A 19,388-nucleotide genomic window follows, 5' to 3' on the forward strand; every position below is an offset into this window, starting at 1 on the left:
GCAGATGTTTCATGTACTGACTTCTGGAGAAGGTGGTATCCGATGAAAGTGCCACGTTTAAAGTCAATAAACCCTTCAGTACGACCCATTCTACTGCCAATGTTTGTTAATGAAGTTTGAGTGCCTATATGCTTGATTTTATGCGCCTGTTAACAATGGGTGCAGCGGAAATACCTGAGCTTACTTATTTGGAAGGGTGTACACATTCTTTTGTCCATTATGATGCCTATATTTTTTCAATTTTGTCTTTTGTAAGGGAAACTGACTTTTTTTGGGAAATTGGAAATTATCTTTCTACAAAATTATATATAATATGCTTCATAATCATTATTTACTTTACTGCAGGCCCTTGAATAATCTATGTTTTTTAAGCAGTCAGACTTAAGGTGTATTTTCTGTTTTAGTCCCATTCCTTTAGGAAGCACAGTCATCATAGAATGTCAACTTGAGAAAAAGGAAGAAAGGAAGATATATGTAAACACTCGAATAATAAGCCATGATTGCACTAAAGTGCACACTGAGTCCACAGGTAAGGTGATATTTGGAGTGGGATAGTCTTCTTGTGTTCATTATCTGAATAATACAGTATAACAAGACTGCAATTTGAATGTCACATTGCTCCTCAGAGCTGGCTGCAATAAATAAAGAAAAAGTGTATCGGTGACAATAACAATCATGCCATCTAAAACACAAATAATAATTTTTGCCAGTGATCCAGTGCATTCAGAAAGTATTCAGGCCCCATGCATTTTCATATTTTGTTATGCTAAAATCATTTAAATTCATTTTTCCCACATCAAATAATGCTCAATACCCCAGAATGACAAGGCAAATATTTGCAAATGTGTAAAAAATGTAAACCCGAAGGGCTTTTGTAAGACGTGACAGAGTTCAATGGTCACTTTGGCTAAGCCCTAGAGAACCTATGGGGAGATGGCTAAAAACATCCAAGAGGACAACCACCACTACAACACTCCTACTATTTTGGGATTAATGACAGAGTAACTAGATGACACATGAAAGCCCACTTGGAATTTTCAAAAAGGCACCTAAAGAATTCTTACATTATGAGAAACAAGATTTTCTGATCTGATGAAACCAAGATTGAATTATATGGCCTCATTTGTAAGTGTCAAGTCTAGAGCAAAGTAGGCATCACCCCTCATCTGTGCAATACTACAGGGGTGAAGCATGGTGGTGGTAGCATTATTTTATAGGGTTGTTTTCAGAAGCAGGGACTAGGAGAGTAGTTAGGGTTGAAGGAAAGCTGCAGATGCAAAGAACAGAGATATCCTTAGCGAAAACCTGCAGCAGAGTGCTATGGACCTCAGACTGGGCCCAAGGTTCACCTTCCAACAGGACAATGATCCCTAAGCAGAAAGAAAAGACAACACAGGAGTGGCAAGTGGCTCAGCCAAAGCCCTTGAACGTAACTGATCATCTCTGGAAAGACCTAAACACAGCCGACTACTGACAGTCTCCACCCATCCTGACAGAGCTTGAGAACACCTGCAGAGAAGAATGGCAGAAAATACCCAAATCACAACTGAGGAATGGGTCTGAGTATTTGTGGCAGTGTGATAGTTCAGTTTTTTATGTTTAAGAAATTTCTAAGATCGTTTTTGCGTTTTCATTCTGGGGTAATGAGTGTTCTTTGAGGAGGGCAAAAATGTAGAATAAGGCTGCGACATAACAAAATCTGTTAAAAAGTGAAGGGGTCTGAATTCTTTCTGAAGCCTTGTACAGAATAGTACCAGTTTAGCAGCCAACATGTAAAATGCTACAGTATCACACAGTGATATCCAGAGTATTTATGCAAATATGTGTAAAGATATTTAAAAAGTTCAGCTAGCCATCTAGAGGACAGTATGTTTTGGCATGTTCAACTGTGTTCTCTGTAGACTGTGGTTTACTATCCACTTTTTAAAGAGGTTTTAGGTCTTGTGGTATACTGTACATAAACACACATTGCAACAGAATTTATCTTTTAAGTTAACACCGTTAGTAATCTGACCAACTTCAGCAGCTGTGGTTGCGCTGGAGATCACATTCACTCAGGACCAGCAGAACAGTTCAGTTTTGAGTAGGTGGGCTATCTGTGTGGAGCTTGCTTCAGGGACCCCACTTTACCCCCATAGCTTAAAAGCTACAGCCATGTTGATTGACATTTCCAAACAGAATGGGTGCACCTATGTGAATATACGAGTGAGAAGGAGAAAGGAATTGCAGCAGAGTTTTCATAATTCATAATAGGGAGTAAAACGGGTAAAATGACTAAAACCTCTGTATTTATCATTCTGTTAAGTATAAGATGTATATGAAATTATTTTTCTGCTTTATTTTGCAGCTCTGTTTGTGTCTGTTAACCAGAAAAACCCATACCATGGCTAAAATGCCAAAATTCTTCTGCTCTTAAATTATTTCTGTTCTGCACAATCATTAAATAACCCATCAATATCAACATTAAAAAGTGAAATACAAAAATCTGTGAAAGTCAAAGGTTTATAAGATATTTATGTAACAAATGATATAATATAAATCAAAGTAAGCTGCGTTCAGACTTTACAACATACTTCCTGTAAACATCTGTAGTATTGTGTGACTCTGTCTGTAACATGCTGCAAAAGTTATATTGGATGCACTACAATAAATATAGTAAAGTTAAACCATATATGTACCAGGAATGAAGGATTTGCCAAACTTCAGCAGGATTAAGAGTCTTAACACCAAGCATTGAAAGGCATCAGCAAAGTGACTATAGTGATTAGACCTGTTAGAGGACATCTGTGGAAGTGAGTACACATGCATTTGTTTTGTTTCTCTTTAAAATCAGTCTGATTTTATATGACAACTTTTCATTTTCTAATATGGCAATGTCTGATTAAAAGAAAATGTTTTACATAGACATACCTCATTTGTACTTAACTAAACATTTTTTCCTCAATTTTACTGCAGACAAAATTTAAAGCAGTCTGCAGTTTGTCTTAAACTGGCAACTAAAAGCTGTATACATTAAACAGTTACTGTACTTAACAAATCAGAGAACCACCATTAGTAAGTGACTTAAGACTAACATAGTCACATCAGTATAAATAAATGTGTACCTCAGCCCGAATTTAAAAAATTGAATAGAAAATTTTTAAATCTTTACATTTAGTTATGTGTTTCTACCTATGTCACTATGTACTATTTTGGTATTTCTTGACTTGCCATCTAGCTTTGCTCTTTTATATCTATTTACATTTGTGGTTGGATAGCTTGTTGCCCTTGACACAAGACAGATTTTACAAATAGAGGCTTTTTTTTGCTGAGGCTTGGCCTGCTCTCCCTGTTGTCATGCATAGTGAGACGCACACATTTCTGTGACCAGATTTATACTTCATATAGTAATATATGCAAGTACATACTTTTTGTAGTTAAATTTGTTGTTATTTGAACGAGGCATATGAGCACTCCAGACCTGTTAAATTATCACATGAAATAATAAAAGTGCAACACTCAGACATGTGTAATGTGTAAGGACTCTAATAAAGATTGCTAAGGAATTAAACATTCTGGCCGATGGAAGCATAGAGAATTATAAGCTTCAAAAAGGACAGATGACTATTTATAACATTGTTGCAAAATGGTAAAGTATGTTGTTTGAGGTGTGCCTATTCACTGTTTGTCTAGTCATGAACAGTGTTTCTTATACACTGACATTTCCTAGCCTCCATAGTTCACCATAGTGCAAACAGTTCCTCCATGTGAAATTAACATTTCTTCACTTTTTCTGAATATTGTCATTTGGCAGACAAAGTTTATCCTCTGTGAATTGCAGACTGTCAGGTTTCACTCCTCAGCTAACTTCATGAGTGAATTTACTAAGTTGCAAAAAATAATATAAAAAAGTGAAATTGAGAAAGTATTATCACAGGATAAATTTAGTTTTTTCGATGGTTAACTGACAAATTAGCTTTGTGACCCAAACTTTGTGTGCACCTTAATAATCTTCTGTACAGTTTTACATTCCTCAAATGGAAACTTGCACCATACGTTTCAACCCATATTTGTGTGAATGCATTTCTCCCAATAGGAAATATTCAACTCCTAAATATTGTTTCAGATAACAAGTCAAAATTTGACTTTCAATTTAATCAGTCTATTTCCTTATAAATTAGTATACTTCCATGTACTTAAAATGCTTTGTTCCATTCAAAAAAGAACAAATCCTCTGAATGAAACTTGATTCAGATGAATTGAGGGTTGTGGAAGCAAGATATTAAGTGAAAACTCGAACTTGTCCTGATGTTGTTTTAGTTTACTATGCAAATAAAATATTTTAAGAAGTAAAACAAGTACAAACTTTCTGTTATTTAAATTACTGTACATGCTGACTACTTTAATTTTTTTTTCTAGAGAGCCTGTGTATTCTGGGCTATCATTATCATAATCATTATTTTCTCTCTGTCCACGTTCTAATTATCCACATATTGATTACCATTTGTATTCTTTGTACATTTATATTATAAAATTGTTTTTTTAGAAATGTAATTAAAATAAATATATCTTTAAGTCTCTTCTATGCTTGGAAAATTTTAAATAAATGCATTTTGGTTTGAGGTTTATCCCATAGTTTCTTGTAATTGGCAGTGCACACTGATGTTCTGGGATTTAATTTCAGTGAATTACAGCCTATTAGGGGAGATGTTACTATCAAGGATCTTAAAATCGGGTAATGTTACAGATAGGCAGATTATTTATTTAAAAAAAAAATAAAAGCAGTATTGTTAAGTTTGTTACCTGTTCATTTGCAAAAGGGATGTGAATCAGACAGTAAGAAATAAGAGAACTGGTAGGAAGAAATGGAGAGACGGTCCTGGAACGTGGAGAAATGTACCAGAACAGTGGGAGTGCAAAGCAAGCAAAGAATTGGAGGAATGACCCCTAACAGATCACACGAGAAGGGTGATAGTGACTTAATGGACAATTTGGAATTAGGTGGGCTGGGAAGATTTTTCTGATGAAGAGATAATATTTTTAAAAACAGTATTTCAGGATATAATAACATTGGATGGGAGATTACACTGCCAATTTGAGAATGTAGGGATTTGTTTGTAGCAGATTTTACATAGTGCAGAATATAGAGTGAAAAATAGTTTTATTAGAGAAAAAAGAAACAAGACAAAGCAATTAGAGGTGAAGGGGAAGATAATAAAACTCCATACCTTCTGAGAACTGACATCAATGGATAAAGAAAGATGATAGAGGGAAATTAAGAACTTGAATTTCAGAGACTGAAGCAGTGAATACCACAAGTTATCAAATATAGAGATTAGAGGGAAATGAAGCCTGAAAGTGCCTAAGTCAGAAGAGATACAGAGTGTTCACCAATTTTGCTACGAGTGCCATTTTAGGGCTTGGACCAGCACTTGATGCCAGGTTTGTAAAGCAAAGGGAACGAGAGTCCCAGATTAAAATGGAATTGCTTAGATTTCAATGTGTTGAAGGGAAATGAGGATGAATGATAGGTGGGCCACCAGATTCAATTCAACAGAGAACCAGAATGGAGGATTTGAGGAAGTGTAGTCCAGTTCCAGATGGAATTACCATCTGGTATAATTTGTACTGTTTCTGTCACAGATGCTGGTGTACATTATTCACAAAAACCACTCTCATCGTCCTATTGGACAGCTACCTGCAAATGTATTCTCTTTAACCTGGTTTCCCAAGAGGGTTTCCTATAGAGACCCTTACATGTGGTCTTGGCCCTTCTTGAGCCTTTTCCCTTATTTAATCCTGTAACCATTCTTTGCCAATCTCTCCATTAACAGCTTCAGCATTGGACTTCTTCAGGTCTTACCTTTCTCTTTCATCCTGTGTTGCCTCACATCTACATGGGAGTTTCCTTCTGCTCTCCCCTTGTGTATCTCTAGCTGTACTGACCCAATTAATGATCACTTCTTGGCTCTACTTTAAACTTTCCAATCCCTTCAATATATTAGATATTTAATATTTGATGTGTTACCTTAGACAAATGTTAAAATGCAGGAAACAATGAAATGTCAACACACAACTCCTGTTGGAAAGAATGAATCTTTCAGTTCACTGATGAGTGATCAAATTATTTCTTGTCTTCATGGCCAATAGTAATAGATGGTTCTTTGCCATGCCTTTTTGGGGTATGAAGGAAAAAGGATAAGAAAAATCTAGCAGACTAATGCTAGAATAATGTAGTCTTTGTTAAACTATTGCTTTTTAAAGTTACAGATTTTTTGTGCATTGTAGATGATGTCAATTTTCATTTTTAGATAGATAGATAGATACTTTATTAATCCCAAGGGGAAATTCACATAATCCAGCAGCAGTATACTGATACAAAGAAACAATATTAAATTAAATAGTAATAAAAATGAAAAGAATTAAAATAAAATTAATGTTCGCATTTACTCCCCCGGGTGGAATTGAAGAGTCGCATAGTGTGGGGGAGGAACGATCTCCTCAGTCTGTCAGTGGAGCAGGACAGTGACAAAAGTCTGTCACTGAAGCTACTCCTCTGTCTGGAGATGACACTGTTAAGTGGATGCAGTGGATTATTCATGATTGACAGGAGTTTGCTTAGTGCCCGTCTCTCTGCCACAGATGTTAAACTGTCCAACTTTAATCCTACAATGGAGCCTGCCTTCTTAACAAGTGTGTCCAGGCGTGAGGCGTCTTTCATCTTTATGCTGCCACCCCAGCACACCACCGCGTAAAAGAGGGCACTCGCCACAACCGTCTGGTAGAACATCTGCAGCATCTTACTGCAGATGTTGAAGGATGCCAACCTTCTCAGAAAGTATATTCTGCTCTGAGCTTTCTTACATAGAGCATCAGTATTGGCAGTCCAGTCCAATTTGTCATCCAGCTGCACTCCCAGATATTTATAGGTAAAAACCAAAAGCAGGAATCGTTAAAAATTCAATAAGAAAAAATTCGGAATTGTTTTAAGTCCACGTGTCAAAAGGGGTGGACTTCCACTTTTACGTTCCAAGCTAACGGTGCCCATGTAAACCAGTCTTAACTCTGTATACTGTATATGCCTTATGACACTGGCATGTACGTAGCAGCAGATCCAATTCCTCAGGTAAAATACCTGAAACAGACCAGAATTCCAGTTAAACGTGTTATTTGTTTAATTAACGAACACATCCAAGGAACTGAATGCTGTTAACTTGGTTTGTGAGTGTGAAACAGAATGTAACAATTTTTAGTTACTTGCAAAGAAAAAAATATTCAGTAGTCTTTCTTTATGTCCATCAGCAGGTGTCAGCATAGAACAACAGCGTGGCTGGTAAAGTTTACAAAAGCAAATTTGTCGTTTATGGGTTTCTGGGGATTTAACCCCTGATTTTCGAGAGCTGAGCCCTTCTTTCTGTATTCTGACAATGCTAGCTGACTTACTCCAACGGCTCCACTACCGCTTCTCTAACCTACACATGTTGGAGTAACAGCATTGTTTGAGAGAGGCCCGTAATAAGTGCTGAAGGTAGTGACGCCCCTGACGGCCAATTGACTTTTTTGGAACAAGTAAATTAAATTAAAGAATGGCAAAATAGCTTATAAAAACATCACAACATATCAAGAGTAAAAATTTTAATAAGTGCTTTAAGGATGTAACTGGCAAGTTTAACACCATCTTGGAGCCACAAATGATTGGGCAAGTTTTTTTAATGCATTTATAGATAAAATATAACATTATTACACAAAAAATCGAATATTCATCCTTACAATTACGACCAACTTTAAAACGTGTGAACTTAAATTAACTTTCTATGATTCAACTTAAATTTGGCATGCATTATAGCATTTAAAAATATCCAACTGTATGTCCAACCCCAATTATATAGTGGAGAATCACAGAGATGATGGGAGTCTGCCCCACTAATGCAGGAACAATCTTTGAACAAGACACCAGTCTATTGCAAGGCGAAGACACACACAGCAAGTGTATTTTTTTGAAACAAAAATGCAAAAGAACATTCACAGGTAATTTGCAATTTTGATCTTTTTTTTTAGACAAAATGTGCAAATATTATACATTCCAGATTTTAGTCTTACAAACTGTTTACAGGGATGTATCCACCTTAATAAAATGAAATGTGACTGTGTATCTGTCTGTCCATCCAGTTATGTCTGTTATTTCAAAGTAATGCATTTTATTATTACAGATATTTGTGAGGTGCCATCTGTTACAATGACAAATGCAATGCATTGTATGACTACAGTAGTGGCTAAAAATTTTGAGAATAACACAAAAATATTAATTTTCACAAAGTTTACAGCTTCAGTGTTTTTAGATCTTTTTGTCAGATGTTTCTATGGTATACTGAAGTATAATTACAAGCATGTCATAAGTTTCAAAGGCTTTTATTGACAATTACATTAAGTTTATGCAAAGAGTCAGTATTTGCAGTGTTGGCCCTTCTTTTTCAAGACCTCTGCAATTCACCCTGGCATGCTGTGAATCAACTTCTGGGCCAAATCCTGACTGATGGCAGCCCATTCTTGCATAATCAATGCTTGGAGTTTATCAGAATTTGTGGGATTTTGTTTGTCCACCCACCTCTTGAGGATTGACTACAAGTTCTAAATGGGATTAAGGTCTGGGGAGTTTTGACCATGGACCCAAAATTTCTATGTTTTGTTCCCACTTAGTTATCACTTTTGCCTTATGGCTCAGTGCTCCATCATGCTGGAAAGGCATTGTCACCAAACTGTTCTTGGATAGTTGGGAGAAGTTGTTCTCTAAGGATGTTTTGGTACCATTCTTTATTCATGGATGTGTTCTTAAGCAAAATTGTGAGTGAACTTACTCCCTTGGCTGTGAAGCAACCACACACATGAATGGTCTCAGAATGCTTTACTGTAGGCATGACACAGGACAGATGGTAGCACTCACCTTATCTTCTCTGGACAATCTTTGTTCTGGATGCCCCAAACAATCGGAAAGGGAAATCGTCAGAGAAAATGACTTTACCCCAGTCCTCAACAGTGCAAACCCTGTACCTTTTGCAGAATATCAGTCTGTCCCTGATGGTTTTCTTGGAGATTAGTGGCTTCTTTGCTGCCCTTCTTGACACCAGGCCATCCTTCAAAATTCGTCGCCTCACTGTGCATATAGATACACTCTTACCTGCCTACTGACATTCCTGAGCAAGCTGCCGAGGTACACGAAATACGCTCCTGCGCCCTGTGATGCTGAATTGAAGTTATTGCAAAGGTAATTTATTGCAGTCGTTGACCCACAGTGTACACACTCAAACAAATTTAATGACACTACAGAATAAATTTGGTTAGTTACATAAGTACAGACGCACAGAGACTCAACAAACAACTCAGTGACGCGCTAGACGTGATTGACAATCGGCCGCGCTGTAGTGCGAGAGACACAGACTGAGCATGCGTGTGTTCGTTCGCTCCAAGTAAGCCTGGAACTGTACTCGGGGACTTCTGTGCAACACGAGGCGGTCCATGTGTGTTAAGTAGAATTAATTCTATTGCCAGTGCTGCAATTACTACTGGCACGCGTCTAGATTGTAGAGAATTTCTTATTTGCTTGTTGGTCCAACACGCAACACGTCGCCACTAATTTGGCTCCGTTATAAAAAAAGAATGGATGAAAATCGAATATGCGTAAGAGAGGAGCATACATTTCTGATAAGATGTGACAAAATCGAGATGCTATACATCGTTGAGAGTTTGTTGACATTTAGTTGTTCAGATGTCCAGTATAAAAGAAGCAACACGTGCTACAAAGGTAATGTCCAAGTCATATCATTTTATACTGAATCATTTAGAATCATTAACTGAACCTTATACTGACTTCTGAAAGGTCCCATCAAAAGATAACTACAACGACACGTGCCAGGATGCGCTTGGCATTTTCAAGTGAGTGTGGAAGCACTATGCCAGTGAAAGAAAATAACATTTAATAATTGCATTTGAGAACAGGTTCAAAACCTTACTGTGGCGGCAGCACCCGGACATGGAGATATAGACAAGACAGACAAGGGCCATTTAATCAAATCAGGAAAACAATGTCAACCAAGCAGCAGCTAAAATGGAAAAAGATGACCGTAAGAAACTATGCTGATGAATGCAAAGGGTTAAGACAAAATTACTCATGGTCATCAAAAAATGTATAAAGTCATATAGCTAAAGATAAGCTCGGTGAGAAAATCAAAAACGTCAGAACTTCAGTGATGCCTCTGCGATAAATAATCTTACAATGCAAAAAAACAAGCTTAAAGGGCTCCATGGGTCACATGTAGTGTAACTCTTTCTTACATGTATGACCAACATGTAACATCTCTCTCTGGCACTATGATAGATGCAAATAAAATAAATTGTAGAGAATTTCTTATTTTAATTAATAGAAAAGAGAAATTGTCTCACCTGATGCTTCTACAGGTATGTTCTTATTACCTGCAACCTTGTAATGACATCCCAATAACTACTGTGACCAGGCAAAGGCAAGAAGAAGATTTGAAAAGTGCAAGCTCAATGCATGACAGTAACATAAATTAGGAAAAAAAAAGGATAAAAGTAAACTTGTATTTGAAAGTGTATATCATGTTTGCCATTCATGCATTCCTCTTTAGCCATCGGTCAACTATTTTATGTTGCCAAATTAATTTTAAAAAATGTAAAATAAAATTTTCTATTTTACATTTAATATTAATCTAGAGAGTTGTGCTATACTTTGAAGACAAGTTAGTTACAGTGCCTATGAAATGTTTTCATCTTTCAGAAATTTGGAAATTAATTCTAAGTATAAAACACAAAATATGTGATCACATTAAGTATTCTCCTTGTTTATTATGACACACCTAAATCATCACTGGTGGACCCGGTTGGTTCCAGAAGTCATATAATTAGTTCAATGGAGACCAACTGTTTGTAATCAGGGGGTTTCTATTGATTGCAAATGGTGAGACAGTATGATGACATAACAAACAAGCAAACAAAAACACACACATTCCTCTGTGAAAACGTGATTGAAAAGTACAACAAAAAGGGGGTTGGAAAAAAGAAAAACATTCAAGTCACTGAAAACCCCATGAAGTCCAGTTAAATCAGTTAATACGAAATGGGAAAAGCATGGTATGGCTATAAATCTGCCCAGAGTATACCATCCACAAAAACAGACTGATCGTGCAAGAGGAAGATGAGTGAGGGAGGCCATTAAGAGACCTACATTAACTCTGAAGGAGTTACACGCTACAGTGGTTAGATTGGAGAGACTGAGCAGACAACAACCGTTGCCAGAGGGCTTCACCTGTCACTGTGTGGCCTTGATCAAGTCACTTCATCTGCCTGTGCCCTAGCTGGAAACACAATAGAAATGCAACCAGTTGTACCTCAAATGTTGTAAGTCATTTTGGATAAAGGAGTCGACTAAATAAGTTACAAAGTACACTGAGGTAAATATCAGTGTCCAGATGTGCAAAGCTATACAGAGAGACCTGTGCACACAGACTAAAGACTGACTTGTTAGTCAAAGGTACAACTGCTAAATACTGATATGAAGGGGGTAAATACTTATGAGATTAATTACATTTTGTTTCATATTTGTATTTTGATTAGATTAACTGTATGGGGAAATTCAGAATAAGACTAGAAATCTGTTTCAACATTAAAAAGCCTTTTTCTTTTGACAGTGTCAAAAAGCTAAATTACATCAATTGTCATTCAATGTTGTATAACAGCAGAATGTGACAGCTCTCAGAAGCCAAACCAAATGCTCCTGTGTAATGTAAATCCAAGCTAGGGGGAGGTGATGGTGATGGTGGTTTGGGGGCACCCCACTCCAGATCTTTGATCAATCGTCAATCATTTGAGGCACTCGCCTCCAAAGGAGACCCCAACCCCGAACCATAGGTTGATTGTCGGGAAGTATCTTCTCACTTTGATGATGTTTTATTTATTACTCTCTATACTATAGACTTTAAGATGCTACATTTAATAATGTAAGACATTGTGTATGATTTGATTGACAATGACCATACAGAATGCATTCTGTTGCGCTATTAGTACATGTTCCCAACCTATTTATGCACTTTCCTTTAATTATTTGTTAACCATATTTACCAAATCGTTTATTTTACTTTACTTACTTATATACAGCTGATAACCTACACAATTTAGACTGACATACTGTGTATCAATAAGATAAAATACACTTTTCATAATTATAGAAGATAATTGCCATCCGTTCATGCCATGAACATCCTCTGCCCAGCTGAAGGTCATAGACTATGGAGGGTGGAAGCAGCCCAGAGTGAGGCCCTATAGAACACACGCAGCCGCTAACCCACCTAACCTATACGTCTGATGTCCACCCACATAAAAAGAGGTGAGGTACGTAGACCACTGCTTGTCTTCCACACATACCGTCCACGCCCACGAATCCTCTTTCACTGATGTGCTTCTGCGTCCCCCTGATCTGTAGACTCGCTATCCCTGTGAGTAATCCGAGTAGCTGTGTAGTGCATCTGTGACCTTCTTGTGCAAGAGGTCCTCCACAGCCGGCCAGGTTTGTCACATACGCGTGAGATCAGCTGTTGTTTTCCAGTTCTTTCAGGTAAATGGCATAAAAAAATGAGTCACAGCCAGCAGCAGCAGCATCATCCCGGGCATTACGCTTTCCCTACCTTGAGATGCTGAGAAAACGCAGCATGTTTAAAAATACATCGGCGCTGGCCTAATGACTGCTTAGATTTGATGAATGATTGTCTGGTTACAGTTGTAGTGAAAGCTGCACTCCATCCACATTTCATTTTCCTCAAAGTGTCTTCCCTCGTCTCAATGCGCTCAATGGGTTGCCTCCCATGGCCAAGCCGCGCGGCTTTTGTTTTCCGCTCAGTCCACCAACCTTAGCCAAACCATTCACTGAGTCACACGTGCGCAGAGCATCTGACGCGCTCCGCATGAATCGCTATAAAAGCCCGGACTTTAAAAGGCTCGCCTCTGGCGCGTCTGCCTCCGATCGGCACTTGACAACAGCGGCGAGCACAGCATAACCGTGCAAAGCCTGTGGGACGGCATTTAGCTGCAGCTGCAAGACATCTATCTAGGTAAGTGCATTAGCTTAATGAGCTCGCTTATAGAATATATATATATATATATATATATATATATATATATATATATATATATATATATATATATATATATATATATAATATGTGTGTGTTTGTTAAATGCGTCATATATATGTAATAATCATAACCTGAATGTTTTTCCATACTAGCAACTGTTATATATCATGTTTAAATTCTTGAACTAGAGTCCCGGCAATACAAGTCGCTGATAGAGCTTCACATTATTGTAAGACTTCGATTATCAAATAGTAGGATCAAGTGAGTTAAGAACAGACGAACAGAAAAACAAACTTATATGGCATCAAGTACATTTCGTACGTCAGAGCACACCAGAAAGCTTTAAAGCCCTTTTTCATGGAGTGAAATAAATGTGCCGATCCTTCTCTTTTTTGAACTTTTAATGAGAAGGGACGTTACACCAAATTATCCCTCTACACAGTTAACCCAAAATTAACCACTTCGGAAGGATAGCAGATTAAACACAATTATATCTGAAGTTACATGAAGATAACGGATTTGTTTGTACTCCTTAAAACGATCACAAAATCTTAAGTCGTCTTCTAGAATATCGGCACACATTTTGCAATAAACGCCTAAAGACAGCAGTTCCAAATATACCTGTTTTGAACTGTGATGCAGTTTAAGTAATGTGGTTGCTGATCTTGAAACGAAGTAAAGCAAAGTAACAAGGCGCTGAAACTCGTAAAATAATCTGCAACCCGTCAACCCGTTTTGTGGACAGGAATTGTCCGTTAGGGCTGCCTGAGCGGGGAAGCCTGCAACTAATCTCGGAAGAAAAGCAGTACCGCGCACATTAAACTCACGCATAATGGGCTTATTTAAAGACAAAATCAATTGGAAAGAAAATGATACCTCAATTCAGACATCCGATTCACCCTGAAAAATGTTGATAACGATTCGTTTTTAATTAAATGCGACTGAAGTATAGCACAAATCCACTAAACTCTCGCTAGCATAAAATACAGTGAAGTTAACTAAGTGCACTACACCTCCGCACGTTGCTAGCTTCACTGTTATTTTAAGTTGTGTTTTTATCCTTTTTTTTTTGTCTTTAGCATACTATCCCAGTGTAAAGTATGAGTACAGGATGTAAGACTTGTCCATGCTCAGCCCCCCAATCTTTACAGCCACTTTTGTTGTGTTTTGGGCTCTTCCTCTAACAGCAAATCTGTAATTTTGATCTTTTTAACTTCTCACCCTATCCAATGAGTTTTAAATAGTTTAAAAGCTGATTTGATTTAACTTATACTGCACGTTACTATAACACACTTTGACGGGTTTCTATTTTTCTTTTCAAGTGCTGTTTCATCACAACTTGGACTCTGCTTCATATCTATGTATGTGGTTTCTAGACAACATCTTCTTTGTCAGGGAAAATCAGGAAAGACGGTTTTTGGAAAGATACATGATGTTTACAGTTCGAAAATCTCTAATCCCTGGCTCACATCGTGCCACAGACCACACGAAGCTGTCCATGTGTCCCAATGTGCTCACCCCAGATCGTATTCCTGAATTCTTTATCCCTCCAAAACTAAGGTCCATACACGCTGATGACAGAGACTCAAAAGAAGAAAGTGGCACTAATGCTCTGAATCTTCCTAAGAGGGATGTTAAGAAACAATGGAACTTCCAAGAGAGATACAGCAGTAACCAGTCTGCCACAGAGCACGATTTGATCAGAGCAGCACACCGACATGTCATTCAGATTGAGAGTGCCGAGCTGGACACAGGATTTGGCTCACAGTATGCTGGTGAAGAGGAGACCAACAAGGAAGAGGAAGAAAGAAGAGAGAAGAAAACATATGGTGTTCAGTCGGCTATCTCCATGCCGCAGCTTACCCAGGGTGGACTGGCATATCTGCCTGAAAGCCCTCATACACGACGGCGGGAGTCCTTGTTCCACTCGCCACATGTGGCCCGTAAATCTCCAACAGGGGAACATTCTTCATCTCTGACTCTTCAGATGCCTTCTCCTGAACCAAGGCTGCACTTTGCAGGCCAAAGCCCTCAGTATCTGGACAGTGATACAACTTCTTCTGCTGAGTCTTCTCCTTTCAGTTCCCCTTTGCTTGGTCGTTCATTAGCTGGAACATTAGTGTGCCAAGCCTATGCTAGTAGGCAACGTCTCTTTTGTAGAACTATTAATGCCAAAGCTGTAGCCCGTGCTAGCTCTCTATCGACTGATGAGGCGAGTTCATCTGACAATAGTCCTATTGTGCCCAGAAAACTGAACGAAACGCGCTCCTTGTCCAGCGCTCCCAGCGGGGCCACTTTAGCACCTCCACCCCTCTTTCACCTCGACTTCATCTGTTGTCACGAGCGACTCACCAAAGAGAACACCATATTGTTGGGTGGCCAGGAAAGGGGGAAGCTGAGACTCTCAGCAGAGTACATTCGAGAGAGTGCCCGCCTGCGAGTGAGGGTGGTCAATGCAGAAGGCTTATACCCACCCAGCTTTGAGTGCAAGCATGTGAGCTGCTGTGTCCTCCTGCACTTAAAGCCAGGCAAGACTCAGCGGCAAAAGAGTACGATCATCAAGAAAAGCCGGAACCCCATTTTTAATGAAGATTTCTTCTTTGAGGGCCTTGGTGAGAAAGATTTGCAGACCCGATCACTGCGGATCAAGGTGGTAAATAAAGGTGCCAACATGAAGAGGGACACTTTACTGGGAGAGTGTGAGCTTTCGCTTTGCTCCATACTGCCGCCCTAATAACCACAATATGTATTGGGTAAACACTTGGAACATTCAGAATCTTGGTGGATGTTTTTGACTAAAGCACAATTTCAAAGAAATTCAGCAGTAACATCAGTAGATGCTGTGGTGGCATCACAGTGCTCTGTTATTGAACAACCGAAGACATTATCTGAAGCTGAAACTGGTGAAGAGCAGGATATAGTCTACTTGTTGCTTGATCGTTTTTTGAACTAAAAATCAGTGTGTTAAATTTGGGATTCTGTGACGCTAATTTAGTCACAGATGGGCATATGCCATCAGGTTTTACACCCCGTGAATCGATTTAGATGCTCCTGGATTATTGGGTGGTACTTCAATCTAGTTTTCTTGCATGATCAAGATCCATGATGTACACGATGACACAAAAAAGGATGTGCAAAATGGTTACAAATACCGGGAATTCTATCTACCACTAGTCTGTTGGCCATTAGACTCTGAATCTCAGTCAGCCATTTGTCACCAGACTCATTGCTTTAAGGTTTGTTTTAAATATGTAATTTTTTAAAGCATTTTGTTATTTCAGTGTTCTTTTATTCATACAAACTTTTGCAAGGACTCTGTATTTATTTTGGCTTTCAAAAATGTGGCCTGTTGTTTAAAGAACTGGACTTCAGGTCAGGTTAGGTTCTCATATTGCAGCATTGACCCACTGCAGGACTCTGAAGTCACTGACCTGGCCAGGCCCTCATTCTCAAATAGGAAAATACGTGTTTGTAATTTTAATTTTACACGTGAAGCATTTTGGGGTAGCGTTCACTATGAAAGGCACTGCTTAGTAACAATTTTTAAAGTATACAATCTCTATTAAATTTATGGTGTATGCATGTGTCCACATTTCATTTTTTTTTGCTCATTTGCAATATTTGTCTGCCTGTAGTCCTCATCCAATTTTATATAGATTTCTATTTTTGTAATAAACTCAGTCTGAAATGGAGTTGAGTGTGTTATTAAACTGTCTGTGAAGGTGTTTCATATCAAATAAGCATGTAAACTAAAAACAGCTTGGAAGAATGGAATGATTTTATTTACCTTAACCTACACCTCTTTTAGGATGTTTCAGGAAAACTGCAGTATTTAGAGAAAAAGCTCAATAAAGACAGGACTGTTTGAAGTATCAGCACTATTCACGTCATCCTGTGACTGTATGCAAATTGCTTGCTTTCTTCAAGGGTACTGGGGGTTTTCTCCCCCATCACAAAGATGAATGTGTTCTGTCAATCGGCCCCATATAAGAGAGTCTATGTGTGTTCTGGGTGTGCTCTGCCATGGAGGTTGGTTACTGCCTTACATTTGATGTTGCTGTCACAACCTGCACCTCTGATCCTAAAATTGGAGAGGCAGGTCTAAAAAGTAAATGGATGGACATATTGGTGAAAATGAGGTCAGTTTATATCAGTATATGTAACCATCAGGCTCAGAGTCTTTTCTGACAACACTTATCATGTCAAGAAATGAATATGGAAAGGGACTTTACTTTATCACAGGCCACACACCCAGACTCACACTCACTCATACTGGATATACGATGAGCCAGTAATAAACATATTCTGCATGTTTTAGGGAGGAAACAACATGTTATAAATTCATTAACACATTCTAAAGGAGACTTTGTTTGTGTTATGTCCTTTGAAAGTCTTTAAAAAAGAGAACTAAGAATAGATTTATAGGGTCATTATTATCAAGTGTACTTAGGATGCAGTGACCGTCCTACTTCTACATTATTGTAGTCCAAAAAAAAACTATGCTTGTTTAATTCTTTATCATTTTTATAACAAACACAAAATTTTAATGAAAACAAACAACATTTAGAGGTCACTCCATTTGGCATTTTTTGTCATCTGAATTGCCCAGCAAAGAACTGTTCCACACTCGTAGGTCTATAACATTAGCACTGTCCTCGATGAAGCTGGAGAATTCTTTGCAACTAGTCGAAGAATAAACTGTTTCAGTCCTTCATCGTTTGTCAGCATGTCATTATACTTTTCGAAGAGACTTATTTCTGTTTTAGCTGCGCCTTTTATTAACATCATACATGCTGACAGCTCACAAAATTCAATGAAGATTAGATCATCTGTCCACCGTTCTGGTGGGTTCTTGATAAACAACTGAGAATTTTCTTCCATAAGGGCATCAAAGAAGGATGTTGTTCTTTCAGATCCTCCAGCTTCCATCCATCCATCCATTTTCCAACCTGCTGAATCCGAACACCGGGTCATGGGGGTCTGCTGGAGCCAATCCCAGCCAACACGGGGCACAAGGCAGGAACCAATCCTGGGCAGGGTGCCAACCCACTGCAGGACACACACAAACACACCCACACACCAAGCACACACTAGGGCCAATTTAGAATCGCCAATCCACCTAGCTGGCATGTCTTTGGGTGGAAGCCAGAGCACCTGGAGGAGGCCCATGCAGACATGGGGAGAACATGCAAGCTCCACGCGGGGAGGACCCGGGAGGCAAACCCGGGTCTCCTAGCTGCGAGGCAGCAGCGCTACCACTGCACCACCGTGCCGCCCTCCTCCAGCTTCAGCTGTTCAAATTAATTTTTCATCTTAAGATGTCCAGGAATGTCAGGTAATTGTGGCCGCTAAAAGGCTTTGCACCATCTTTTTCTTTATTTCTGCTAAGACTCTGTCATACTACTAGAGAACATTCTGGAAGTTTCCACTTACTATTAGAATGTTCTGGGAACTCCACTTTAGTATAGTGTACTAGAATGTTCTTTTTCTTTTTTATTGCTTACTAATCATTTAATCAGTTAAGAGCCCAGTGTGTATGTTCCGAATGAGTGACCTCTACACATATCACAATCAGGCAAAAAATTTCGCAGGTAAGCAAGCTATCCCTAATGGACAAAAACAGGCATTGTGGAGAAATGGTTCTACCAACATCAACTCTTTGCATTGGTTTCTGGACCACCCTGTTGTACATGCTAATCAGTTTGCACCATGCAGCAAGTCTCCCAGCACCATGATTAGTGATAATGAGTATAACTATTTTACCTCAAACTCTCTGTCTTTCATACCTGGCATTTCTCATTACCAATGCAAGTTAAACCCAACATAAATGTCTACATAAAATATAGGTTATAATAGGTATATTGGAAAAACAAAGATTTCTGTGATTGCAAAATTAATCAAATCGATATATTTCAAGTCTTTACAGAGAGGAATCGAGATATAGTGTAAAAGAAATGAAAGCACATTAATGAAGTAGAAAATTACCCGTCCATATACTGACTCTAATTTAGTCCAACTTTAGGGCAAACTCTGGTAGTACGAGGCACATTTACACTCATACCAGGAGACTGTGGTGTCCTAAAAAAGTAACATGTTCCATATGCAGTATGTTAATTTGTATCTATATATTGTGTTGTGTTAGTCCCTGTCTTGAACCCCAAAATAAGAAGCAGAGTCTCAGTACTTTAGCAAAACCAGCTTTATTCAGCTTGAAACAGGAACGGCACGGTTATTTATTGTAGCGGGACCTACCACTCTCCTACACAC

General features: G+C 38.5%; 2 protein-coding genes across 4 annotated transcripts in view; both read left to right on the plus strand.

Moving 5' to 3' along the window:
• them4 (thioesterase superfamily member 4) overlaps window positions 1-19,388 on the plus strand; it is an 80,395-nt gene that overhangs the window by 50,816 nt on the left and 10,191 nt on the right. The window contains exons 5-6 of one of the 3 annotated variants that reach the window (XR_005635355.1): window positions 405-529; window positions 2,682-2,792. Coding sequence is in view for 2 of the 3 variants with exons in the window: in XM_039766666.1 (XP_039622600.1) it covers window positions 405-529; window positions 2,682-2,737 (181 nt within the window). In the remaining variant the exon portion in view is untranslated. Of the gene's footprint in view, window positions 1-404; window positions 530-2,347; window positions 4,380-19,388 lie in introns of those variants that run through there. The other 2 variants (XM_039766680.1, XM_039766666.1) reach the window with 2 other exon arrangements.
• Window positions 11,032-16,813, plus strand: LOC120537603 (C2 calcium-dependent domain-containing protein 4C-like). The gene is made up of 2 exons (XM_039766661.1): window positions 11,032-13,097; window positions 14,444-16,813. The coding sequence occupies exon 2, from the start codon at window positions 14,485-14,487 to the stop codon at window positions 15,853-15,855; it is 1,371 nt and encodes a 456-aa protein (XP_039622595.1). The 5' UTR covers window positions 11,032-13,097; window positions 14,444-14,484; the 3' UTR covers window positions 15,856-16,813.

The sequence above is a fragment of the Polypterus senegalus genome, chromosome 1 (genome assembly GCF_016835505.1).
Source record: "Polypterus senegalus isolate Bchr_013 chromosome 1, ASM1683550v1, whole genome shotgun sequence".
NCBI lineage: Eukaryota > Metazoa > Chordata > Cladistia > Polypteriformes > Polypteridae > Polypterus > Polypterus senegalus.